General features: G+C 40.4%; 3 protein-coding genes across 6 annotated transcripts in view; all 3 read left to right on the plus strand.

The window, feature by feature from the left end:
* Positions 1 to 309: 309 nt before the first annotated feature.
* Positions 310 to 4,622, plus strand: LOC123516804 (mRNA-decapping enzyme 1A-like). 4 transcript variants are annotated; one of them, XM_045276484.1, is made up of 2 exons: positions 310 to 447; positions 2,308 to 4,622. In XM_045276484.1, the coding sequence occupies exon 2, from the start codon at positions 2,310 to 2,312 to the stop codon at positions 3,708 to 3,710; it is 1,401 nt and encodes a 466-aa protein (XP_045132419.1). In that variant the 5' UTR covers positions 310 to 447; positions 2,308 to 2,309; the 3' UTR covers positions 3,711 to 4,622. The 4 variants fall into 4 exon arrangements, with proteins under 4 accessions (XP_045132419.1, XP_045132421.1, XP_045132420.1 ...); XM_045276486.1 differs by lacking the exon at positions 310 to 447 and adding an exon at positions 564 to 582; XM_045276485.1 differs by lacking the exon at positions 310 to 447 and adding an exon at positions 583 to 710.
* Positions 4,623 to 8,830: 4,208 nt separating this feature from the next.
* On the plus strand, positions 8,831 to 22,588 carry LOC123516834 (RNA polymerase-associated protein CTR9 homolog). Its single transcript, XM_045276534.1, has 18 exons — positions 8,831 to 9,011; positions 11,292 to 11,390; positions 11,658 to 11,759; positions 12,333 to 12,470; positions 12,870 to 13,016; positions 13,166 to 13,483; positions 13,826 to 14,053; positions 14,577 to 14,708; positions 16,863 to 17,041; positions 17,180 to 17,388; positions 17,650 to 17,831; positions 18,054 to 18,234; positions 18,551 to 18,699; positions 18,976 to 19,092; positions 19,296 to 19,441; positions 19,563 to 19,812; positions 20,455 to 20,660; positions 21,050 to 22,588. The coding sequence occupies exons 1-18, from the start codon at positions 8,970 to 8,972 to the stop codon at positions 21,945 to 21,947; spliced, it is 3,723 nt and encodes a 1,240-aa protein (XP_045132469.1). The 5' UTR covers positions 8,831 to 8,969; the 3' UTR covers positions 21,948 to 22,588.
* Positions 22,589 to 26,541: 3,953 nt separating this feature from the next.
* LOC123516588 overlaps positions 26,542 to 27,727 on the plus strand; it is a 4,352-nt gene continuing 3,166 nt past the window's right edge. Inside the window, exons 1-2 of the mRNA XM_045276106.1 lie at positions 26,542 to 26,657; positions 27,585 to 27,636. Coding sequence (XP_045132041.1) covers positions 27,590 to 27,636 — 47 coding nt within the window. The 5' untranslated portion in view covers positions 26,542 to 26,657; positions 27,585 to 27,589. The remainder of the gene's footprint in view (positions 26,658 to 27,584; positions 27,637 to 27,727) is intronic.

A 27,727-nucleotide genomic window follows, 5' to 3' on the forward strand; every position in this document is an offset into this window, starting at 1 on the left:
ATGTATTTGCATGCACAATGTGTGTGTGTGTGTGTGTGTGTGTGTGTGTGTGTGTGTGTGTGTGTATATATATATATATATATATATATATATATATATATATATATATATATATATATATATATATATATATATATATTGGTGGTTGTACTGGTGCCATCTTTCAAAAAAAAAAAACTATGACGTGAGCCGGATAAAGTGAGGGTGGAGTCTGAGGATGTCTTCCTTTATTGTATTATTTTATTATTATGTATTAATAAACCTAACAGACCCATTCCAATAATGGCAAATAAATGCATATAAAGAAAATCTGCACCATAATATGAGCCGGATGAAAGCGGCTAGCTGGTGCTGCCTACTACACACAAGCGTTCGCAGGGACAGGCTAGCTGTTATGCGTGCTAAAAGCCGCTAGCTCTTCTATTTCCCATCCTATTAAGTGTTCCAGTAAGTGTGTCTTGCCTCCGTATCCACCATAAGCTGTACAGTAGAGCCTTGGTTTCACGCACAGGGCAGGAGGGGGGTGGCGAGCGCCGGGAAGGGAAGGGATAACACTGCAACTCAATATTGCTCTTCTTTTTGGTGTGTGTTGTGACAAGTAGTGTTGTGGTGGTGCCTGGCTGGCTGGCTCCCTTATTCCATGTTTCCCTGACCCTTCCCTGGCACTGGTGGTTGTCTGATAGTCCTGTACATTAGTGTGTGATAGTGTGGTGAGTGCGTCTGTGTGTTCTAGTAGTTGCTGGAGTGACGTTAGCTGCTGTGTTTCGCCTGGTATGTTAGAAGGACTGGCTGGCTGGGTGGTAGCGGTTTTCCTCTCGCCGTCACCCTTTCTGCCCTTCGTGGTTGTTTGATAGCGGTACAAATCAGTGTGTTAGTTTCTTCTATTGTGTAGAGTGACTGTAGAGAGTGTGTGTGTTTTGATGGCGTCGTCCGTGGAGGCTCAGGCCAGTGGGGGAAGCAGCTGGGGCTTTTACCTCACTGTGGCAGTATGTGTGTGTTTGTTCCTGATGGCTTGTCGATGTCGTTTGAGTGTCCGACTGAGTGTGACTTGAGACAAATGGTTTGAAGCAACTCTCTCTCTCTCTCTCTCTCTCTCTCTCTCTCTCTCTCTCTCTCTCTCTCTCTCTCTCTCTCATATGATCCAGTTCTCTGTTATTTGAAGTTTTTTACCTTGGTTCTTTCTTTGGGACAGTTTTTATCACCTAACAAAAGTATGAAATTTAATTCATTCGATTATGATGGACTTATAAGAAAACTGTCTTCATTATGGCCTTTTTTGTTGTTATGGGGAAGTTATTGGGATATTCTGTAGCCCATTTTTCATTTGTTTTGAATGTTGTTTTGAGGCAGTGCATAGTTGATTGGCAGTTGTTTGGTTGTAGGTCTTTTAAGGCAGTTTAGTGATCACCTTTTGGGGTCTGTCTTAAAACTTGGTGCACTCCTTCCCCTGGCATTCATTATCATGATCGTCAAAATGCAAGGTGAGTCCAGGGTGCTCTCAGAGTCGACCTTTAGTGATTGGAGGATGAGTGAGTGTGTGATATGTCCTTGCTTGGCCTTGAGCTGCTGTAATCTTTGCAGTAGTATTGCATTGATTTTTTTTTTTTTTTTTTAGGAAACTGCATGCATTCTTACATTTTTATAAATTCTAGTGCATAATTTGACTGATATAGCATATCTTATCTATATATCATGTATAGTTCTCTGGTAGGGAGACAGTGGCATAATGGAGAAGGTGGTGAGCATCCATGCGTAAGTTCAAATCCCACCATGTATCGCCTTGATACTTAGCCATTTGTTGAGTGGTTTAAAGTTACTTTCATGTCACCATGATACCCAGGTCCTAGGTGGTTACACCACAGATGCGCTTGGGTGGTGATATAGGTCCTAATATGGGTACCACTATAAGTAAAGTTGCCTGCACCACTAATGGGTGGAAGGAAGCTTAACAGTGCTTCCAATACTCTTTAAGTTACCTACAGGCATTATAGGCCAGGACAAAAATAAATAAATAAAATGAATAAATAAATAATGATATTGATGTCATTTTGACAGACATTATTATTAGCTATTATTATTATTATTGTTATTATTATTTTTATCATCATCATCATTATCATTATTATTTTTATTATTCTTATTTTTATTGTTATTAATTTTAGAGGGTAGTCAGTTTATGGTTTCACTCAACCAATGATTTTCTGATGTGGCTTATTCATTGATGTTCTACATAATTTCTGTCGCAGATAGATAGTTTTCAAGTTTTGACTCTTTTCATCTTAAGCCTGTATTGATTTTTGTTTACAGAAATGGATCAAAACCGGGATGCAATACGCCTGAACTCTGTGCGGAGGATAGACCCACACGTTATGCAAATTGTGGACAGTGCCAACCGCACAGCCCTGTATTCCTATGAGCAGGGAGGCGAGTCTTGGGCCAAGACGGATGTAGAGGGCACTCTGATGGTGTATTCCAGGCTGGCACCACCCCATCACATGGTTACTATTATCAACAGGCTGAACAAGTCAAACTTTATAGAGCCACTCTCTTCTTCCTGTGACATTCAGGTTAAGCCGCCATACCTCCTCTTCCGGAATGCTAAGGGTGTCATTTATGGAATCTGGTTTTCTGATGGGGATGATGTGCAGCGCATTGCCAATGCCATCCAGGAACACATGAAGGGGGAGCCTCAGCCAGCCCCACAACCTGCCCCTAACATCCTTGCTGACCCGGCCGTTGCAGTGGCTGGAGCACCTGGCGGAGACATCATGAGTATGCTATCGCGAGCACATGGAGAGTTTGAGAGCAAACGTCAGGAGCCACGCAGCATCGTCAATACTGCCACCAGCACGAATAATGATCTGGTGAAGCCAGCGCCCCTTAGGGTGCAGGCAGGGGAGCAGAACACTGTGGCAGATTTCTTTGCTAAGGTGTCTGTTGCTCAGGCTGGAGGAGGTATGGCTGGCCTTGGAGGTGCTGGCCTTCACTCTCCGTCTGGCTCTGCTCCACCACCAGCCTCAACTACCAATGCATCCTCACCTGGCACAAACCCAGTGCTGCAGAAACTGTTTCAAGGAGCAGCTGCAGTAGGAGGCCAGGCCATGGTGCAGTTACCTGGTGGAGCTGCAGTCCAAGGCCAGCCAGGCACTGGTGCCACAAATCCTGTGCCCATTCCTGGTGCTGGGCATCAGAGCCATGCCTCCTCCCTCTCTTCCAGTGTGCCCACTGGGGCACCAATCTCTTTACAAGAACTGGAGGGCCGCTTCAAAGATAACCTTAAGATGTCTAGCCAGACCAGGGAGGAGGAGGCTTCAACTGCTGTACAGCAGCAACAACAACAGCAAAAGCAGCCCTATGCTCCTCAACTGCCTCATTCAGAACCCTCACTACTTTCACCTCAAGTGTTCACCTCTTCTCGCACTTCGGATCCACCTGCTTCTGGCACGCCCCCACTAGAATCCTCTGGACCTCGCAACTTTGCTGACCTCCTTGCCTCCAGCTCGACTGCCGTAGTGGATGTACGGCCACTGAATGGGTCCCAGGAGTCCCTGCATGACGGGTTGCTTGGTTGCCCTTCACAAGTGACACCTCTCACACAGGAGCAGCTTGTTCAGGCTTTCACTTTACTTCTCAAAAAGGATGACTTTGTGCGGCAACTTCATGAAGCTTATGTCCAGGCGCTAAACCAGTCCCTCAAGGGATTCTTATAGACAGTTATGGAGTGCAAATCAGTGCATGTCATTTAATTCTGTTGTATGCTGTTGCATCTTCATGTATTAGTGCATTCATCACGTGGAGTGCCGTGTATAAATGTATGTGCATCTGCTAAAGACAGAAGACAAAGGTTATATTTTTAGCAAAGGTTTTACAAAATATATTCTGAACTGAGTGAAGATAATGATTTAGCTTACTCGTATGTATTGTAAGGTACATGTATGTGCATATTATATAAATATATATATATACTGTACCTATGAGATATGTGATAATTACTTTTGTTTATAAAGCTACAAAAGGTCGGGAATTGTTGGAGCATCTCCATTCACTTAAGAATTCTATTTTATTATTGTGATCATTTTAGTCTCTTTAGCACAAACTACACTGACTCCATGTGCAGGTGTTTTCAAACTACTGTCACTGATCCTGGAGCTGCCAAGGTCTCATGTTCCACCTAGAGCCAAGAGTATTGTACTTGTAGGGAAACAGTCATTGCCTTTACCAGTTCAGCTCCATTCAGTATAATGCTGGTGTAGGGACAGGTGGCTCCGAGGAAGTGAGTGAGGCCCCTCCACTGTCTCATCTCTAATAAAGCTATTTTTTTTTCTTTTCTTAGTTTTATACAGCACAGTTAAATTCCAGGGCAGAAGATGCATTATGTAGTGGAGTATGATTTTTCTTGCAGTGTGCTAAAGCACTGAAAGAGCTGTACCTGAGTCTGGTATTGTTGAGGAATATATCAACTTTTAATTTTATTTAGCTACAGATTATTACCACTGACAACTAGGCTGTTGTCTCTCATAAATTATATGAGAGACACTATGTGTTTTAATTCCAAAGACTCAAAATATTACACTGTAATGTGTACTACTCATATGAGAACATTAAACATGAGATAAACTGAATTGTTGTGCAAAACCTGGTAGATCCTGAAACAGCTTTATAATTGGTGATGCAGATAAGCTTAGTTGACTGGAAATAACTATAAAGATGCACCCTAGATTCTGACAGACCAAAAATGGCTCTAAATTCCTTGGTGTAAAGTAGAAATGTATGCACCATAAACTATACAAAATATGGAGTATGTAGTGTTTATAATCTTTACAGTTGAACAGATACTAATGGTGGAGGTATTTTCATCCTGCCTGTAATCAGTAGTGTGCCTCCTTCCTGTCAACTACCCGTCTGTCTATAAATCAAGGTGACATCTTTCTTTTAGGGAGAGAGGACTAATCATAATTACTAACATTGAAGGGTTATTTGTGAAACCTATTCAACTATTCACCATCAAGAGCCAGGAACAGAGATTAGTTGTCCTTGATGCAGCATGAGAGATCTAAACCTTTCCCTCCACCTGACCTGATGAACAAAGGAAGAACATATCGAGACCCTCAACGCTAAATCCCCATTCATGCATGTAGCCTTAATTATTCTGTGTTCATTCTCTCTTTTCATCTTTGCTCTAGCTGTAAATACTTTTCACCTTTATCATTATTATTTTCAACAGCCATTATGAGTCAACTGACAAAAAAGAAAATTTGGGCTTAAAGGGCATCTTCAAAGCTACCAGTTTACATAACTACTTACTTCAAGTACTTGCTCTGTGCTTGGTGAAAAGTAGCCACTCACAGTAACCAATATTTTCTGCTAACTGTCCAACTTTCTTAAAAAAAAAAAAAAAAAAAAAAGACCAAGGGCCCCATAAGTAATATAGAGTCTTTGCCCAAGGAACCATATCTCCAGCTTACCTATCTCTTACTAGCTTAAAATTATTTGAAAGTACTCATCCATAGCTCATGTATCACTTTCCCACACATTAGAAAAAAAAAAAAATTTACCAAATGTATATAGTTTTGATGCAAGGACAAGTACACTAATCTAATAATACAGCTTAACCTAAGGTAACAAGACTAAGTAACTTAATCTAAAAGGGAGGCAGTGGCATAGTGGATAAGGTGGTGAGTGTGGGATTGGGCAGATGCACATGCATAGGTACGAATCCCACCACATACCGCTTTGAAGCTTTGCCATTTGTTGAGTGGTTTAAATTTACCGACATGTTACCATGATACCCAGGTTCTAGGTGGTTACACCAAAGATGCGTTTGGGTGGTGATATGGGCCCTAATATGGGTACCACTATAAATAAAATTACCTGCGCCACTAATGGGCAGAAGCTGAAAAGCGCTTCCCACATATACTTTTCTAGTATGCCTACAGGCACTAAAGGCCATAACATAAAAAAAAAGGAAGTATCAAGCTAAGTCTACCCAAACTAATTAAACCCAAATCAAGCTAAGCTAATTAGGGGAAATACTCTAATATAACCAGCATAACCTAACTAGAGTAACCTGACCTGAGGATAAACCATGAAAGAATGCTGCCAGTGTTTCCACAGCATGGAATTTTAATTCCTTATGTCAGTAGCCAGATTTCCTTCAATTGAAAATGAGATTTCCTTAGAAATATCCTTTAATCTATTAGCATTATTCATTATAACTTGCAGTTTCTTCAGCTGGTATTTTGTAGATTAAAGTACAAAGAATTGCAATGATCAAACCTGCTGGAAGCTTAATTGTGAACAAACATTTTTACAATGCTATCATCAATTAGATATACCCTTAAAAACAAGTGTTTTAATGGTTCTAGACTTCTAGTGGCATGTGAACGAGAGAGAGAGAGAGAGAAAATAGCTGCCCCAGACAAGGCACTTCTGGTGTAAACACACACACACACACACACACAACTGCAACTACTATTACTACTACTACTACTACTACTACTACTACTACTACTACTACTACACTCCCTCACACACTTCCGATCCTGATTTTTTTCGCCTGTCACTACATTTTATGCATTTTAGGAGGGCGACAGCAGGAAATGTTCGACAAACACTAAGAATTGATGGAAATGTTGAGTAGTTGACACGGAAGGGACGGGTGTTGATGAGGGGTGTCTTGGTGCGGGTCATGGCGGACTCGTATGCCGGGCGGTTTGAACGGGTGCATACATAACCGTTGCTTTATTTAACATAGTGATGAGCTATTTATCTATTTTGAAGGTTGATTTTGGCTTTACTTCACTCTCTGAGTCTATAAATACAGGGGAGTACAGACAAACATTAGTGGGCTGACCTGGAAGGTAGGTACTGGTGAAGTGCCCCTGTGCCCTAATATTTGCGTATGTAATTCATTTAAAAAATTGACAGAAGAAAAAGGGCGCCTAGACTGGAATGCACTGCATTTTTAGATGCAACAAATATTTTAATTTATAACCAATATATATAATAACGTTACCGTATCAATTGTTTACAAATCCTAGTCCAACGAACAATCTTTATTTCAAATTAACGGCGCCACAAACACATCATAATACCTAAAGAAAATCACACCCAAACTACATCATATTGCATTTTCTGAGTACGAACTTGTTTTACTTTTCAGCCAAATAAAGAGATCACGGATTCCTCGACGTATGAAATAATTTTATTTCCAATTTTGATACCGTCAAAATGTTCGAAATTGAAAATACGAATAGTAAGACCAAATTCTATGCAACATTATTATATTGGTCATGTTTTACATATATTTCAAGTGTTATATTAGGCAATAAAACAATCCTAGGCGTGCTTATAAAAAAAAGTAATATTTTATGTAGTGATTTCAATGTTATTTTTTCGATAAACAAAAACACAGCTAGAATCGATTGTATTGCGGCTTGAAACTTGCTTTACTATGTTAATAACAAATCAGATATAAAAATAATGCCAACTCCACTGATAAAAGAGAAATATTTTTACCCTAACGCGATCTTTTTTTTTTTATTAATGTTTGATGAGTGACTCCTTCTCCCGCACTCATTCTCACACTCCACCTCTCACCTCCACCTTCTCCTACACCCAGAGTCCCGAAAACATCTAGAAATACGTGAAAAAAACCCAACAAGAAAGTACATTTAAAGAATGCTTTTCGTAGCAGCGGTTTGCAGCGTGGCCTACTGAGGCAAATGTAGGCGCTTGCGGGACGGAGCAGGACTGCAGGAGCAGGGCGGTCATTGGTGAAGGAGAGGGCGCGAGTGCGGGAGCAGGTGCAAGACGAAAAGGATCTGGGTACCCAAGATACCTGAGTGTGGTGTTTTGTGGCACGTTATGGTGTGGTTCGCGGTGGCGTGGTAGGTGTTGTGTACTATGTTGTGGTATGGAGTGTGATGATAGTGGTGGTGTGGTGTGGTTATGGTGTGCTGCGGTACGTGTGGTATGGTAGTGTGGTGTGGCGGTTATGGTATGTTGTGGTGTGGTATGGTGTGTGATGCATATATCTGTCAGTTCTCTGTTTTTTTTTTTCTCTGCATGGTAAGTCTAGCGTAATTACCATGATTTTCAAGTCTTACGGCATAAGTTAAAATTCTTATGTACGCTTTTTCTCTGCATGCAGTTTTTTTTTTTTTTTTTTGTGCTTTGAACAATATGAAATAAATATATGTGATACCATTCCCAACACATCGGGGTGTACTTACTGAGTTCCTTGGCAGTGATGAATTAAAGAGTCTTTCTTACTCTCCAACAGCTTGTTGATCACTCCTTATGGTGTGTCTTCCTTTTCTCATGGTTTAATTACCGTTTCATACACAAACTTATGATCTCTAACGTAAAATCTCAAGGCAAGACATTGAAGACAATACAGTAACTTGATAGATATGTTGATGGTAATGAAGTCGTAGTGTATGGTATTGGTGTGGTGTGGTGTGGTGTGGACTGATGTGTGATGGGCCCGTATTCAGAAACGCTTTAATTGCTCTCTCACGACGACTATTTTCAAAGGCTCTAATTAAAGATACTTATGTTTTTAAGGGTAATTTTTATGGTTCTGGTGATAGGTTAGCAAGATCTCTAGTTTATCACAAGGGAAAACTGTCTTAAAAATCGTACTAGTCGTGACTGGGGACGAAAAATTGTCGTGGTGAGATGCTTCTACTTTCAGTTTCATGTCGATTAAATTTGAAGGTAAGGTTCAATGAGTAGCCTACACATAAGTGTCTTTCCTTCATATTTATATCTATTTAACTTTTCCTTCAAAGAATGTGTAGGCAACTGAGAGAGAGAGAGATGCCGAAATGGTCGTGGCTCGTGGTGATGGTTGTCGGTGCCGAAATGCTTTAGTGGTGACGATTCTGTAAGCGTGGTGAAGACGGGTGTTCGGGGTTGTGCTCCATTTCTTCCTTCCCTGGCTCGTCTTCCTCCCCGCCACCAGGATGTCAGGCTGCATAGAAATACCGCTGCGGGACAGTGATGAGGTGAGGCCAGCGACGGACGGGCCGGGTGAGCGAGGTGTGCACTGTGCATCACCTGAGCTGACTCCAGCCTGGCCTCGCTCTGCTTATTCCCACCTCTCCTACACTCCCCAATTACTTTATTCTGCCTATTAAAATCTTTCTCTATGATATTTTGCATCGTCTCTCTGACCTAAACCTTCGTAAGGTTTATGAGCCTGGTGAAGTCCCTCCTATTGCTCTCAGAAACTGTGCTTCTGTGCTTGCACCTTAACTTTTCTAACTTTTTCAGTACTATGGACCTCCACCTTTATTCTTTGCTGGAAAGTTGGTAAAGGTCCAATATAATTTCGGTGCCAAGTTTTCGTTTATTTTCTTCCTAGCCTTCACAAAACTCTTTATATGCATATATTTCATTAGTTAAAAGTGACAGGTTAGGTTAGGAATTTATGTCTACTAAAGTCCTTGTCTATAACTCATGGTAGTATATTCACTGTACTTTGCATTTAGGTTAAGTTAGATTGTTTGTTTTGGTTTAGTTGGTGGGGGAAGCTGAAATTGACCAAATCTTACATTTCCTCACAAAGTCAAAGCAGACAGATGATCTTATTTGGCAGAAGGACTTGTAAATTCATACCAGGTTAGGTAAAATATGGGCTTAGGGAGTCACTATATCAGTGAAATCTATGCTGAACCCTTAATCTCATACTTTACTTAACCTAACCTTACTACTGCCACTTTTTATGGACAATTTATAGTTTCACCCAACCAGCGACTTTCTGATGTGGCTTATGCTTTTTCGATTTCATGCTCCTCTACCCAAAAATTCCAATTTCCTATAGGTCCTGCAAGATTTTTTGGAGATGAGGGGTGGGCATAAGTTGAAAAGAGTCATAACTTGAAAACTTGTGACAAAATTGATGTAGCTAGAAGATCAATAATTTTACTAAATGTGTTATCAGAAAAACAGAAGGCACATCAGAAAATTATAGGAATGAAACTATAAATTGACCATTTTTACTATGTATTATTATATGTATACCCAGGGTTTTGTGAAGGTTTAGAAGAAATTATGAATATTAACCTCTTCAATACTGGGACATATTTTTACCTTGAGATTTGTGTACTATTAGACAAATTTATTGACATAAGGAAGGGTCTATGAAGGTGAGAAGACTATTGGCTTCAGTCTTCACTATTTTGATTCTCAACATAAGTTTCTGAAGCTGTATAAAATCACCGAATAGTAACCAGAATGAATATGGAAATGTGTCATGGTATTGAAAGGGTTAAGGTGCTTGAGTTAAACTGGAGCTTTACTGAAGTGAGCCTACATTCAGCTAGTTCTTTGAAAGATTGACCATTATACTCCCTCAAGCTAGTGTCCTATTGCTTTGCCATTATAGCTTCCATCAATGCCACTCTACTGGATATCTTCTGGCTTTCCCTACTGAGTCTTGGTCATCCTCCTTTAAAGTCTTTAGTGAAACTTTTACTGTTGCCTCAAAGCTCCAGTCCTCAAATTACCCAACCACAGCTTCTATCTCTACAACTTCATCTCCAGTTTCCTTGCAGACCGTTCTGCGTCTGCTGTGGTAAATGGTAATTTGTATTCTTCTAAATCTGTGAATGGTGGTTTTCCTCAATGTTCTATCCTGTCATCCACTCTCTTCCTATTATTCATCAATGACTTAAACCAAACTTCTTGTCCTATCCACTATGTTTATGGTGCCACCCTGTACTTTTCCACATCTTTTCAGAGATGGCCAACTCCCCTCTTTTACCTCTTTTACTCTAAACATCCTTGGTCTGTCCTTTACGTATAATGTATACTGGAAACCACGTTTCTTTTTCTGCCAAAACAGCTTTTATGAAGTTAGGCATTCTGAGTTGTCTCCTGCCTCTATTTCTAAACTCATGTAAGTGGGAAGCTTCAAGACATTTATCCTGTTCTTTTGGCTAATTGTTTTCAACCTGTTTGGGGACCAGAAACTCAGTGAGCCTCTTTTCTATCAGTTTTTGTTGCTCTTGGCCAGTTTACCTCCTGCACACACACAAAAAAAAAATTGATAAATGAAAAATAATAAAATAAATAGATAAATAAAGAAAAAAGAAGAAAAAAAAAGAAAAATATAGATAAATAAATGAAATAAATAGAAAATAAAAACACCCAATTGATGAGCTGGTCATATGTTGAGTGAGCTATTGAAAAAACTAAAGGAATGTTGTTTTGGGTTGCATTTCTCATTGTCATGTTATGTCAACTATTGTGCTGTATGATTATTTTAATGTATTTTCTTGCAGGTGATTGAGTTGGACTTGAGTCAGCTTCCAGAAGGAGAGGAAGTGCTGGGGATCCTCACTAATGAGAAAGTTCCCCTTAACTATTGGGTTGACCTTGCTGTGAGTACCTTATTCTAACCTTGAGTGTTGTTTTGAGGAACATTAGTTCATATGAATCAAATGAAAGATATGATTTGTTAAACATAGTATTAGACACAGCATCATAAGCTGGTGGTGATTCTGAATGTTCAGTTTGGGCACATATCTTGTTGCAACTACAGAAGTGGAGGATTGACATGAAAATAAGTTAATAAGAGCAGATGCCAAAATATAGATAGACAAGCAGAATTATTACCTGTCCTGTGAAGTCTCCATTTTACCCTTTAGGTTGAGTACTACAAGCAGAAGAAAGAAGATGACTTCGTGCGCATCCTGGAGGCAAGCCGCACTGATGCCAACTCTATTTACAGAGACTCTGAGAAGGATCAGGTGGGTTCAGAGTCATTACAGTCTTTGTGCGTCAAAATAAAGCATGGTTATTTTTTTGTATGCAAGACACTACTGAATAATGTACCGTCAGATCTCACCTCGATCTGTTCTAATTCTAACTGTTCAGATGTATATATCTTTGCAAAGCTACATTATCCAGACACTGTCGTTGCCATCAAGAATAAAAGACTGAATGTGTCTTATGTTGTGCACTGTGGCATGCATTCAACCAAGATCTATTAACAAAGCAGTGCCAATTATCTCATTTATACTCAATGAAAGCTAAGAACTTATTTCCTCTAAAATCCGAGAGGGAATTAAATTAATTGGTGCAGAAAGGGCCTAGGAGAGAAGAAGTGTGGTATTAAAAAGGTTAAGAACTACTGATATAGACTCTTGATTAATTCTGTAGTTAATCTATTCTCTCTCTCTCTCTCTCTCTCTCTCTCTCTCTCTCTCTCTCTCTCTCTCTCTCTCTCTCTCTCTCTCTCTCTCTCTCTCTCTACGTGTGTGTGTGGGACATCTAAGTACTATATAGATATGGCATAGCAGTTAATAGTTATTTTATTACAGATGCGGTCTTTTGACACACTGGCTGCCTACTATGTCCAAAAGGCTAACAAGGAAAAGGACAAAACTGTTAAAAAGGACCTCTTCCAGAAAGCAACATACTTGTACACCACTGCTGACAAGATTATCATGTACGACCAGGTGAGAGCTACAGGCATAGCTGCCCTATGGAAGTACAAACAGTAGTATAGTAAATAACTTTTCATATTCTTTCAATGCTTATCCATTACATGTGAGATTTAGGACTGAGCTCTCAAATGTTTTGTCATCTTAACTGGATTAATTTTCAGAGGTTTTGGTGCAAGTTAATTGGACTTATAGGATATATTCATGATTTTGGTATGATTTAACTTAAATTAATGTTTTATGTAATACAAGGGAAATCTTGTACATGTTTGCTTATTTTATTTACAAAAGATGTGATTGACTTAACTAAACATTTGTAATTTTGATATGCTGAATGTTTCTTTCAGTATAGCTGCATGTTAGGGTAAAATTGATTTACACTATGCATTTACTAAACTGTAAATGTTTGAGCAGAACCATCTCCTGGGTCGTGCTTACTTCTGCCTCCTGGAAGGGGATAAGATGGAGCAGGCAGATGCACAGTTTAACTTTGTGCTGAACCAGAGTGCCAATAACATACCATCACTGCTGGGAAAGGCTTGCATTGCCTTTAACAAGAAGGTAAGCATAATATATGCTGGAAAATACTTCTGTCTACTGTTGATTAATAATGATGATTGAGTTTAATGGTGTAAAGAGATTTAAAAATATCTATTGATATTTTTTTGTATGTCATAATTCTTTTTATTATTTAAATTTTTTCTGAAAAGGATTACCGAGGAGCTCTGGCATTTTACAAAAAAGCCTTGCGAACCAATCCTAACTGCCCTGCTGCTGTTCGGCTGGGAATGGGCCATTGTTTCATGAAGCTTGGTAACCAGGAGAAAGCTCGCCTGGCCTTTGAACGAGCACTGGAACTGGATAGCATGTGTGTGGGTGCCCTTGTAGGACTGGCTGTACTGGAGCTCAATGAGAAAAAACCTGAGAACATCCGTCGGGGAGTGCAGATGTTGTCCAAAGCATACAACATTGACTCAACAAACCCCATGGTACTGAATCATTTGGGCAACCACTTCTTCTTCAAGCAGGTATGTACACACACTTGAAGGTCTGCTTAACCTGAAAGGAGCAAAAACTTTTGGTCTGAGTATCCAAGAAAGTACCCATACTCTGAGTTTTTTAAATTTTTAGGCTTCCACTGGTGCATTTGATATTGCTAGTGTATGGTATAACCTAGTGTGGTGAATGTTTGATGAAATATTGAAGAAAAGCAATAGCTACCATAAATTATAATAAATTTGTTATCTTTATTAATTTCTTTAGGACTCAAGCCTCACCTTCTGGAAAATTTGAAGATTTCTCAAAAGCCAATCTATTTTAGTATCTAATGTGGCATATGCAAATAAATACCATCCCTTTTTAATTTGCAGGATTTCCAGAAAGTGCAGCATCTTGGCCTCCATGCCTTCCACAATACTGAGAATGAATCAATGAGAGCCGAGTCCTGTTACCAGATGGCTCGAGCTTTTCATGTGCAGGAGGATTACTCCCAAGCATTCCAGTACTACTACCAAGCCACACAGTATGCTGCCCCTAACTTTGTTCTCCCTCACTATGGACTGGGCCAGATGTATATAAATAGAGGAGACACTGAAAATGTAAGATATCTTGTTTATACTTTTATTTAAAAACTTGTTCATGATTTTTTTTTTGTGGGATTGTATTTTGTTTATTTATTTACTTTTTTCTTGTTCTGTTTGAGTAATTAAGGTGTCAATGAGTGCTGCAGTGGACCAAAAGGGGTTGTAATGACATATAAATCTCAGAGTGGAGGGACAGGAATTAAAACATGAGGCAGACACAACAGCAGCACCAGGTGGAGGTGCACCATACAGTGCCCACCAACAGGCTCACTTTAACATTCATCCATACATGCTCATAGGTTGGTGCTATGCAGTGTGACTCTAGTGTGTTATAGTAATGAGTGATAGTGATGATGTAGTAATGAAGGATGCTGATGATGTGGCTTACACAACCCATAAGTTTGACCATCATTTGTAGTAGAAGAGTGAGGATGATTTGAGTGGAGGGATGGGCAGAGTAGGGTGAAGTCAAGACTGAGCAGAGAAGGGAAATGGCACTTGATGTTCATACTCATGGTAATATTCATCTATTCATCAGGCAGCACAGTGCTTCGAGAAAGTACTAAAAGCACAACCAGGAAATTATGAGACAATGAAGATTCTTGGCTCCCTGTATGCCAGTTCCACTTCACAAAGCAAGAGAGATCTCGCCAAGCAGCATCTTAAAAAGGTATGTCATGCAGAACTCGAAAAATATTAATTCATGCATGTATAGATTAATTTGCAGTCTTATTCCTATTGTGAAATACATAGCAGCTCGTAATAAGGCAATGAATACTCTGCTGACTGAAAGGATGATCTAGGTTGGAAAGATTGGTGGACAGAATTGCTTGGTGAGCCTAAAGCATTGGTTCCCAACCTGGGGGTAAATTACCCCCTGGGGGTAATTTAGCAATTTTTCGGGGGTAATGGAGGGGTGACAGAACCACGAAGCCAAGAATTCCTCAACTAGCTTCAAATATGCAACTCCAACCATCTCACTGATGCTCTTGACATCTTTGGTAAGTCATTAGAGATGCAAAATGTACTAATACAATAAATAAAAGAAATTATCTCTAGTGTTTTAGTTTAGCCATATATATAAATGTTGACAACATTTTGTGAAAGGGGTAACATGCTTAATGTGGCATGCTAAATTGGGTAACAAGCTGAAAAAGGTTGGGAACCACTGGCCTAAAGGCAGCTAAGAAAGGAACTGGCCAATGCACTCAATAAGCTGAAGTCTGGGATGGTGATACTTGCAGCTCATCCTTAAGTTTAATGCATGTGATAAGCTTTAACCTTTAACCAGCACTGGCTGTATAGGTGTTAGTATTATTCAGTGTTGGTGTATGCAGGGACGTTGTATCTCCATTGTTTTGTTAGTACTGTTGTCATATATTAATATTTCAAGAGAAAAAAAACATGGTTCGTAAATGTCCTATCAGAAGTGGTCACAGATTTCATATCATTTGGTTTTGAAGGGGACATCTTGTAACTTATTCTCTTTGTATGGTATAGGGTTGAATGAGGAATATTATGCTTTTTCTCTATTATTTCCTTATTCATATTCAGTGATGCAGATCCTGTGTTGGTCATTATTCTACAACTGGTTTTTTAGTGACATTATGTATTGTCATTGCTTGTAAGGTGAAAGTGTGACAAGTGTACTTGTACAACTTTGCACAAGGGCTTCTTGGCACTGACTGATTCACTTCACAAGGTTACAGAAGCACAACGCTACAGAAGATCATAATTATATGCTCAACAAGGCTACTAATGCACTTATTCACTTTTGGCTCTAATTGATTCCTAAGAAAATAATAAACTCACATACTTGTAAATAAATGTCATTGAAACATTGAATGTAATTTATGTACAGGCAACCCCCGATTAACGAAGGTTCACACAACAAAATTTCGCTACCACGAAGGTTTCCTTTTACTACCATCTGCTCGTTTAACAAACACCAAACTCGCTTTAACAAAATTTTATCCAGGTAATTTTTTCTGAGTTTGAAAGCACCGCCGTATCATGCAGGCCGACAGGCTTTTGAATACACCAGCGCCTCTCGTGGACAAAACACACACCACTCACTCCCCTAGTTCAAAACAATAACAGCGTCAGCAGCAGCTCATCTTCCCTCACTCTACATGCCACTAAAAAGCCCTGCAATGTCACTTAGTGTTGCTAAGAAGACCAGGAAGTCTCTTACTCTCAAAGTGAAGCTGGATATTATTCACAGACACGAGAGAGGTGAGAAAACTAGTAGCATTGCTTCCCACCATGGCTTGACTCCATCTACTGTCTACCATTTTCAAGTCAGCAGACTCTATTAAAAAGGCTGGTGAGATCATATCTTCCTTGCAAGCTAAAAGAACCACCTGAACTCGTGACTCTGCAATGGATAAAATGGAAAGCCTTGTGGAAATGTGGTACATAAGTTTTGTATGCAGTACAATGATGCGCCTTTGTTTACATTCCACAAGTTGCCAGCTAGCATATTTCCCGCTCCACTCCCCCTCCCTTCATAAATTTTAGATCATCAACATTATAAAGTTACTTACTGGCTTACTGACTTAGTCTTAAATTAAACTGCTTAAATGTTTAACTTCATAATTTTTACTTTCATTAAACCTTTTACTGTACTATGATGCACTCTTGCTTTGTTTACTCTCAATGGAAGCTCAAGTCAGGGGTTAAACTTGTTATAATTGGTTCGCTTAACGAAAATTTGCTTAACGAAGGGTTTTTTAGGAACGTAACCCCTTCGTTAAGCGGGGGGCTGCCTGTATTTTAAAAGAAACCAAAATATTAATGAGTGAACAAATTCTTTTAACCTTAGGTGACGGAGCAATACAGTGAAGATGTGGAGGCCTGGATTGAGCTTGCCCAAATCTTGGAGGGCAGTGATCTACAGGGCTCCCTCTCTGCATACCACAAAGCCACTAAACTATTGCAAGATCTTGTGCAAATGGACATCCCTCCGGAGATTCTCAATAACATAGCTGCTCTTCATTTCAGGTTTGTATGTGACGTATGTATTTGTTTGCAATGATATTGTTATGTATCTTGTAATTCCAAAGTCTTTTGTTTTCCCTTGAGTAGTTCATATCCCATCCTTTACATCCATGCAGAACTTTTCATTTAACATTTATGCAGGTTGGGAAACTATGAGGAGGCGCACAAGTACTTCCAGGAGGCATGGGACCGGTGTGAGTCTGAGAAGGAGCAGGACCTGCAGTACTACTCAGCCATCTCAGTCACTATTAAATACAACACTGCCCGCTTGCATGAGATGTTCTGTCAGTATGACAAGGCTGAGAAGCTCTACAAGGAAATCCTGCAAGACCACCCCAATTATGTTGATTGTAAGTCAATGAGAGTTTCTTTTGAATTTTTGTACTATGAATAACCAAAAGACTCCTTAGACTGAGGTGATGTACATTTTGCAGAGATGTGAAAGGAATGAAGATGGGTTTACTGCTGAGTCAGTCATCCAATAAAATCTGTCGATCATTCTTGTATAGTCATTATTTTCATTTCTTTTGATGTTCATTTACGGCTTTTGAAGTACTTCACTGGCTTCTTGAGGTAAGAGATAATAATGGTATATGTATACTTGATAACAGGTTACCTTCGCCTTGGATGCATGGCGAGGGACAGAGGACAAATCTATGATGCCTCAGATTGGTACAAGGAAGCTTTGCGAATGAACAATGAACATCCTGATGCCTGGTCACTCATGGGAAACCTCCATCTGGCTAAGAATGAATGGGGTCCTGGCCAGAAGAAATTTGAGAGAATTCTTAAGGTATTTTTCTTGCCCATTTTTATGTGAAATTGCTCTTAGTACAGTGGTACTTCTGTATATGTCTTAATCCATTCCAGATCCTTCGATTTATCCTAAACAAGATGTATAGCAAGCAAAATAAGCATAAGAAATAAAAAAAAAATGAATTCCTATGAAAAAATTTGATTGCTATTGGTATATTATACAATACATAGCAAAACATGTAATTTTTTCTGATTACAGAATCCGAGCACCACCAATGACTCTTACTCCCTCATTGCTTTGGGGAATGTTTGGCTGACGACACTCCACCAGCCTCATCGGGACAAGGAGAAGGAAAGTAAACACCAGGACCGTGCTCTGGCCATGTACAAGACAGTACTAAGGGGAGATCCAAGGAGCATATGGGCAGCTAATGGCATAGGTAACTCCTACTCAGAAGTGTTAACATTAGCCAACATAAGCTTGTAGTTGAAGATGTGTGATGCCACTGCCAGCTGTATGGTTGGTATAACTTGCATGTTTGGAAAGCATGTGCTCAAAACATACTCTAAAATTATTAGTACGCAGTAGTAGCTCCATTTACCAGAATTCAACATAATGGAAAGCTCTATTTAGTGAACTCAAGATCTCCACAATCTGAGCATTCAGTTAAATGTGAAAGAATTGTTGATTATTAGTATGGGTGTAAAAGTTGGAGCTTTTTTGTGCATTCAATGTCACCACCTTCCCTTGCCCAGGTGCTGTGTTGGCTCACAAAGGCTATATCAATGAGGCGAGAGACATCTTTGCTCAGGTGCGAGAGGCAACTGCTGACTTCAGTGATGTGTGGATGAATATTGCTCATATCTACGTTGAGCAGAAGCAGTACATCAATGCTATTCAGATGGTTAGTACAGTGTGTCTTGTGCCAAACTTTTAACTGCAATTGTGTCATTTTCATATGTCTAGTCCCAGATGCATGTTGGAGTTGGATAATGGTGAACTTTTGATTGTATTATTAGCTGGACATTTTAAAACCTGACTTCATAGCATCTGGAAAATAAGACCAGTAATCAATTCTGAGAGTAAATTTTCTTGATCAGTTTTACATTTGTTGTGTTAAAAGGGCCAGTAAACATCTGGCTTTCACCTCATCAGTGTGTACTTTTTGAAAATTTCACAGTATGAGAATTGCCAGAAGAAGTTCTTCAAATACCCGAATGTTGAAGTTCTTGGATACCTTGCACGTGCTTACTTTAAGGCTGCCAAGCTGAAGGAGGCTAAATACACACTTCTGAAGGTGAGTTGTGCGATCAGGCTTAGTGTTCAGCACCTCTCATAGACACTAAAGTATGTGTGTGTGTGTTTGTGTATGTGTGTGTTTTTTCAAAGCTGATGTTAAGCACAGCAACTTCTGTCTACAGTTTTGTGTCCTGAACTTTGAGATTGGGCTTTTTCAATTGTGAATCAGGGATGACCAGTATAGTCATTGTTCTCTCCCAGGCACGACATGTGGCTCCACATGACACGGTGATTCTGTACAACTTGGCCCTTGTACTGCAGCGCCTTGCTATGCAGGTGCTAAGGGATGAGAAATCACTGTTGAAGACTGTGCTTGCTGCTGTGCATGAGCTAACTCTGGCCCAGAAGTGAGTAGTCCTGATACAACACAAAGGAAAAACTCTTCACTCTGATATAGTGTGCTGTAAAACTTTAGTTTTAATTGCATGAATAAAACAATATGCGTCATGGAGTAAATTCCTCTCTCAGGTACTTCCAGCACCTTAGTGTCAATGGTGACCGACTGAAGTATGACCTTGGAGCAGCAGCAGCAGAGGCCAACCAGTGCCGAGATCTGCTGTCCCAGGCTCAGTACCACGTGGTGCGTGCCCGCAAACAGGATGATGAGGAGAAAGCCTTGCGCCGCAAGCAGGATGAAGAACGACAAGCACTCAAGCAGAAGGTGGTGGAGGAGCAACTTAAGAAGGAGGAGAGAAGGAAACAAATTATGGAGGAGAAGGTAAGTCATGTAATAAGATTCAAAAGCCTTTCATCTCATCAACTTCCCTTCTCAAATTGACTTTCCTCTTTTTGTTTCATTGCTGTAGTGTTGTATCTCTTGCTATCTTCTACTGCTATTTTCACATTAACTGGTCTTATGATCTTACTAACTCCATGCCTCCCCTCTTCTTGTTGCTGTGCTGCACAGGACTTTCTTATTTCTCACATCCCTATTCTGTCTACTCTAATGCAAGAATTAACTAGTATTTTCATTAATTTTTCTAGTAAACTTGAAAATTCTCTGTGTGCTTCTATATTTTTTCCTTCCTGTGGTTTGACTCTTTCAAGAGGGAGATTTCAAGATACTTATCCTCCATTATTTGATTTTTTAATATGGAAACTGGGGTTTAAATGGGCTTTTCTTATACAATTTTTTTGTTGACCTTGGCCAGTGTTCCTCTCTCTCTCTCTCTCTCTCTCTCTCTCTCTCTCTCTCTCTCTCTCTCTCTCTCTCTCTCTCTCTCTCTCTCTCTCTCTCTCTCTCTCTCTCTCTCTTGTTTGGTTATCTTAATTTACTTAGTTTATTTTAGCCTCTCATTTTTCCAAACTAGGTAATACAAATTTTATATGAAGAATAATGAGGATGCACATGTTGTTATAGATGAAAGCCCGTGAAGAATACAAGGAGAAGATGAAGAATGCAGTCATCATAACTGAGCCAGCTGAGCCTTCACGCCGGGGCGGAGGCAGAGGCAGGAAGAGGGAAATGGAGATCCTGTCTGATGGTTCAGGTGCTGGCAGTGGAAATGAAGGAGGGGAGCCCAGGATGAAGAAGGCAAAGGGTCGCAAGAGGAAGGAGAACACTGGGTGAGTAATCTCATCAAGGATGAGCCTTGGCATGTCTGACTATCAATATAAGGAAACAGTGGAATGTTGTATGTATTTATAATTATGCATTTTTTATGTGCTTTGGGCAGTGTTGTATAAATTAATGATGGGAAGGGAATGAGGTTGAACAAAGTCACAGCTTATTGGATCCAAGAGTATGTTATGACTTTTGTGTGTCCTCAGTCATTTTGCCCTACTGAAAGATTGTAGTTCCATTTTTATACTTCTTCATTCCCTGAGAAAAGCAATGAGGAAATTTATAGGTATCATTCCTCAGTAGTGTTAAATCTGCACAAGAAGAATGTCACTAAATTCACTCTTTTCCTTTCCTCTTGCAATTGCGTGTGTCGACCAACAACGCGGCGCAGGCGAAAGCGATCCAGGAAGGGCAAAGGCGGTGGCCAGAGTGACGACGACGAAGAAGGCGGAGGACGTGGCCGGAAGCGTGGAGGCAAGGGCCGCAGGAAGTCTGAGGAGGGTCTGTCGGCCAAACAGAAGGGGCGCATTGTCTCCAAAGCCACCATCTCCGATTCCTCTGACGACTCTGATGACGAGCGGCTCAAGATTGCCAGCGGGTCGGAGAGTGACCGTGGCGGCGGTGGGAAGGGCAAGCGAAGGAGGGTCATGTCCGACTCTGGTTCTGACAGGTCAAGGTCAAGGTCAAGATCCAGGTCAAGGTCCCAATCTAGGTCCAGGTCAAGGTCAAGGTCAAGATCAAGGTCCAGGTCAAGGTCAAAATCAGGTTCCAGGTCAGGTTCGTCAAGGTCGAGGTCGAGGTCAGGCTCTAGATCACGCAGTCGCAGCAGGTCAAGGAAGAGCAAGTCAAGGTCAAGGTCAAAGAGTGGGTCAAGATCTGCTTCTAGGTCAAGGTCAAGGTCACCGGCTCGTTCTAGAGCAGGGTCGGCCAAGTCACGGTCTGGCTCACCAAGATCCAGGTCCAGGTCAAAATCCAGCTCCAGGTCACCAGCACGATCCAGGTCAAGGTCCAGGTCTTCCCATTCACGGTCTAGGTCTCGGTCCCCTGCCAGGTCAAGGTCAGGCTCTCGGTCTCCTCCCAGGTCAAGATCAGGATCCAGGTCTCCTCCCAGGTCGAGATCTGGCTCCAGGTCCCCTGCCAGGTCGCGGTCTAGATCTCGGTCCCCTCCCAGGTCAAGATCTGGGTCAGCCTCACCCACCCGCTCCAGGTCGGGCTCTCCCAAGCGGTCTGTGTCGCCGGCCAAGTCAAGGTCTGACTCTGAGGTGGGTGGTGGGAGTGACAGTGAGTGATGGGGCCAGCTTGCGTTTGTGGCTTGCCCCTCGTCTCATCCAGATGTGTGTGGAGTCACCTGGGAGGAAAGGTTAGCTCTTTGTTTTTGATTATGCAGGATGTGAAAAGATGTATCTCTTCTCAGAAGAAAAAATCTGTATGAGGTGGTTTATCATGAAATGTCTGTTCTATTAATGCCTCCTCAGTTCCTTGCAGATATTATTCAAGTCAGGCAAATCATGTATATTGGAACAACAGGTTATTTGTAGAATCATGTGGCATTTGTATTCTTTGTTCTCGGTGATCAGCATTTTTTTTAACTTTGAATTCTGAAGTTCTGAACAAGGTACCTTGTATTCAGCATTGTCATAGCTGGAAGCCTCTTGCTGTAGAAGAGATGGCACTTACACTCTTCATTCCCAGGGTATATGAAAGTGTAGGAAGCCATTAAGGTTTGTGCTTCAGGTGAGGCTGGTATTGCTGTAGACATGCTAGACATGACTAACATTGTGTTGACTAGGAAACCTGAGTATCAGTTTTTCATGTCACTACCAAATAAAATGTAATTCATATTAATATAAGTTATCATTGTAGTGGTTATATATATATAAGAATTATATAAAGAAATGTTTTTTCATTCAGTAAAATGTGGATGAATTAATGAAGTGTTTTCTTAGTTGCTAATCATTTAGTTGTATCCTGTCTTCAGTTCACAAAATTTTCTTACTGAAGATCTTACCCTTTTGTTATTTGATTGCCAGACTCAGTGCTGTATGGCATCGTTGCAGCATACAAGGATCAATTAGTTCACTGGTTGTGTCCCACTTCTTGCAGTCATTTAATGATCTCTCTGATGTTCATTTTCATGTTGTGTTTCTTCACATTCTATAGGTCATACTCTGCCAGAGACTGAGTAGTTACTTGGAAATAGTTTTCTTAATTTATGTGAAGAAATTAGCTGTTGGGAAAAAGGATCCTCTCTGAAGTAATATTCTCTCTCTCTCTCTCTCTCTCTCTCTCTCTCTCTCTCTCTCTCTCTGTGTGTGTGTGTATGTGTTTTTTTTTAGTCGAATTCTTTTAAACAGTAATAAATTATCATACACATTACTTAGTATACGGTAATCCACTCATGGAGTATTATTTTCTCGGGTAAATCTTTCAGTTCCATCTGTTAAATGTTCACGCATCACACCCTGAATTTCATCTTAAGCATCTAGCTAACTCACTCATAATTACGAGGAGCAGGTAGCGGCGCCCAGTAGATGCAGCCCCTCGAATTCGGTAGGTTGTTTGATTATACGTGTCCTTAGTACTTAGTATGTCCATGTGATTGTTTCGTCATAACCAACAAGGAGGATCAGAGGACATTGCGCTCACTCTCAGAATGTGATGATCTGACTGGCCTCTGATGTTTAAAAAGTAAGGATGAGAGAAAAGTGACCCTCATGGCCGCCAGAGGTGCGGTAGTCACGCGGGAGCTGTTGTGCCGCTGCTGCTGCGCTGCTTAGGTCAACAGAAGAAAATATTTCACTCGAAGGAGCAGTACATATCACTTTCAAAAACGCATTTCGGGCCACTACGAGATACCTCAGCTAAAGGTCATTCTCCACGTCGAGGATGTCAATGCTGTGTGTAGACCTATGACGTCTTCCCCGAGCCTTCATTGGTCCCCGTAACTTCATGGCAAGTGATATCACCATGGCCTGGGTTTTGTCTGGGGCAAACTTCACTTGGTGCCTCTTCTTAGGCCACCACATCGTTTAGCTGTCTATTGATGGGGGATATTACGTTCTGTACTTATTTCAGAGAGAGAGAGAGAGAGAGAGAGAGAGAGAGAATATTCGCCAGCGTATGCACCGCTGAGGGAGTGCTATGCAAGATGTCATACAGGTAAATGATCTACAGTGTGGGTGCCAGGACTGACTTCTGTGGAGCAGAGGCTTGGTACTGGGTAGCTGGCTGAGTTGTGCCCTTGTACTGTACTGCCACAGAGAAACTCCTGTCCTTGGATAACAGGTGGAGCAGCTCCCACGCGACACCCATTTTCCAGCTTCGATATCGGGCTTTGATGCCACCCGTGGTCCCACAGTCTCTACCTTAACATTACAGTATATTAATGGCAATCATCAAGCAGGGCGTCGTGCCAGGCCTTTGAAAGGAGGAGGAGGAGGAGGTCTCTGGTGGAGGTGCTCTTCCTAAAGCTTTGGTGACGGCAAATGGGGATGTTCAAGGTACTAAGTGAGTTGCTTCCTGACGAGTCTCTCAAAGACCTTAGTGAGTACTGAGAGAAACAAGATTGACCAGTAGCTTCCTGGCTTAGACCTTCAGGTCTATAATTATGTGCATGGGTGTGATTCAATCGCGCCTTCTTCCACAATGACGGTCAGACCCCTCGCTGCGAAGATGCAAACAGCGGCGGAAGGTTAACGCTAGAACAGTCGCATGCGGATTCATCAGCGCACTGTGTGAGTTGTGGGGTCACGCAGTCAGGAATATCCCTCCTGGTATTGCCATCCATCCATATGGTGTGTGTGTGTGTGTGTGTGTGTGTGTGTTGAATTCAAGAAACCAAGTAAAACGTAGGCTATCTAATTATAAGTATTTCGTGAGAAGTATATATATTGGGAAAATAATGTGAGCAAAGGAACGAGCAAATATTTCATCATTAACTTGACCAGCTTTTGCTTGTCGCGTTTGAATGGCGCAGCCTCCCAGCCAGCAGCCTCCGTGACCACCTCGCTGGGGATGCTATTGGTATTTCCCCGGAAGTTTTTATCAGAAAGGGTAACAGTCGGACAGGTGTGCTATTATCGGAATGTTATTATCTCTTAAAAAGCGCCCCAGCATCCAAAACAAGAACACACACACACACACACACACACGCCCGGTAGCTCAGTGGTTAGAGCGCTGGCTTCACAAGCCAGAGGACCGGGATTCGATTCCCCGGCCGGGTGGAGATATTTGGGTGTGTCTCCTTTCACGTGTAGCCCCTGTTCAACTAGCAGTGAGTAGGTACGGGATGTAAATCGAGAAGTTGTGACCTTGTTGTCCCGGTGTGTGGTGTGTGCCTGGTCTCAGGCCTATCCGAAGATCGAAAATAATGAGCTCTGAGCTCGTTCCGTAGGGTAACGTCTGGCTGTCTCTTCAGAGACTGCAGCAGATCAAACAGTGAAACACACACAGACACACACACACACACACACACACACACAAACCTCTGTTCAGTAAAAGCGTCATCATGATAATGTTGTTGTTGTTGTTGCTGTCGTTTTTATTGTTGATGGTGATGGCAATATCATCATCATCATCATCATAATCATCATCATCACCATCATCTACACCACCACCTTCACAGTACTTGGTAGTAGTCGACCCTGGCATCCTGTACTTGGCTCGAAGCCGTACAAAGTTCACTGAACCCACTTCTTACTTGGACTGATAATGCGGAGGTTGGTCTCCTTTCTCGCCTTCAGCATCACTTGAAGTTATCAGCCTCAACACACTTACTTCCCTTACGGTTAAGTAACAGCGCGTCCAAGGTGTTGTTTGTGTGGTGCACCTGGCTCGTTGAAGTTGTTGCCAGTAACGTTATTGGTTTGATGTGTAGTACTTTACGTGCACGTTGTGAAATATAGAAGAGGTGTGCCCATGCGATTCTCTTCAAGGAACATGATGCATGATATATACTCAGCAGGGATCGCTCCAAGTGGGATGCTCTTTGCTGAGTTGGTAAGTCTTGTCTGAGTTAGACTATCAAAAATGGACAATGCCAATATTTTGCTGCAGAAAATGCTATTTGAAATATATGGACTTCAAATCAGTGGTTCACTTTTGAAACTAACTAAGAAATTGAATTTATGAAAGTTGAAGGTTCTCAGTCTTGCTGCATGATATATTATTTGATTTGACTTGATTTGATTTCACGAACTAAATTATTGTTATTGTTATTATTATTATTATTGTTGTTGTTATTATTATATTATTATTATTATTATTATTATTATTATTATTATTATTATTATTATTATTGTTACTATTATCATTGTTTTTATTATTATTATTATTATTATTATTATTATTATTATTATTATTATTATTATTATCATTACTATTATTATTATTATCATTATTATTATCATTATTACTACTACTACTACTACTACTACTACTACTACTACTACTACTACTACTACTACTACTACTACTACTACTACTACTACTACCACTACTACTACTACTACTACTACTACTACTACTACTACTACTACTACTACTACTACTACTGCTGCTACCACCACTACCACCACTGCTACTACTACTACTACTACTACTACTACTACTACTACTACTACTACTACCACTACTACTACTACCACTACTACTACTACTACTACTATCATCGTAGGTTTTCGTCACCGCAATAATTAGACTCAGTACTCGTGGCAGGTGTGGCTGTACAGTGCCGTGTTTATTCCTTAGCGCCCACTCCTCCGTGACCAGGTGGCCGTGACCGGATATTTGAAACTGTAAACAAATTTCTAACTGGCGTAGGTGTGTCTGGGTCTCTCTGGAGTGATGTTTTTACACCTTACCGTTCACGCTTACGCTATCAGTGACGGGGACCGCGGGGGATATAAGCGCTGGCCGGACACGGTATACACCACAGGTCACAGCTCAGTAAGAAGGGACCACCACTGTGTACGCTCTCAAGGATCCTCTAGCACAACCAGGTGAGCTTTGTAGGACTTACACACTTACATGCTAAGCCTTGCTGGGAAATGGTAACCCTTAAGTACAATATAGGATGCATTTTTACCAGAGTTTTGGGATTGACTGGACGATTTTATTTACTTTAGGAAGGGTTTGTGGAAGTCAAAAGATTAATAGCCAGAGTCTTCATTATTTTATTCCCCGTACAAGTTTATGAAGCTGTATAGAATTGCCAAAATAGTAAGCAGAATGAATATAAAAACAAACCAAAGCTTCATCTGTTAAAGGCTTTGAATAAACTGTGGTTTCTCATGCAGCGAGGCAATCATACACGAAGGAATTGGTTCCTAAAAACAAGTAGTGGAAATAAGGAAGATACTCTGTAATGAATGGTTCGTGTTGAGATTTAAAAGACGACCAAAACGAATTATGGATGTCTGTGCTAGGTGGACAGTGTTGTATGTAGGTACAGTGCGTGTGTGTGTTTCATGCGTGTAGAACTGCTCTCTGGTTTCTCGTAGCACTTCTTCTTCTTCTTCTTCTTCTTCTTTTTATTATTGTTATTATTATTATCATTATTATTATTATTATTATTATTATTATTATCATTATTATTATTATTATTATTATTATCATTATTATTATTATCATTATTATTATTATTATTATTATTATTATTATTATTATTAGTAGTAGTAGTATTAGTAATATCATTGTTATTATCATTACTATTATCATTATTCTTATCACTATTACCATTATCATTATTATTATTATTATTATTATTATTATTATTATTATTATTATTATCATTATTATTATTATTATTATTATTATTATTATTATTATTATTATTATTATTATTATTATTATTATTGGTATCAATGTTATTATTATTGTTCCATGTGGATTTTCATATCTTACAATCCCCCCCCCTCTCTCCACAGCAGCGATGCGGTCGTTACGTTTGGCTTTGGCAGTTGTGGTGCTGGCTGCCATGTAAGTAACTATTATTAACATTGAAGTTCTCTTATGTCATTATTAACAACCACTGATTACTAAGGCTATTCTTTTCATCTAACTCTCTATT

This window comes from Portunus trituberculatus, chromosome 41 (genome assembly GCF_017591435.1).
Source record: "Portunus trituberculatus isolate SZX2019 chromosome 41, ASM1759143v1, whole genome shotgun sequence".
NCBI classification, from domain to species: Eukaryota; Metazoa; Arthropoda; class Malacostraca; order Decapoda; family Portunidae; genus Portunus; species Portunus trituberculatus.

What these genes read in the sequence shown, in the direction of transcription:
- LOC123516834 (XM_045276534.1), top strand. Translation starts at nt 8,970, where the DNA reads ATGTCAGGCTGCATAGAAATACCGCTGCGGGACAGTGATGAG. An exon ending in GCATTGCCTTTAACAAGAAG is followed by an intron (nt 13,017 to 13,165) that starts GTAAGCATAATA and finishes TTTTCTGAAAAG; the next exon opens with GATTACCGAGGAGCTCTGGC. An exon ending in CTAAATACACACTTCTGAAG is followed by an intron (nt 19,093 to 19,295) that starts GTGAGTTGTGCG and finishes GTTCTCTCCCAG; the next exon opens with GCACGACATGTGGCTCCACA.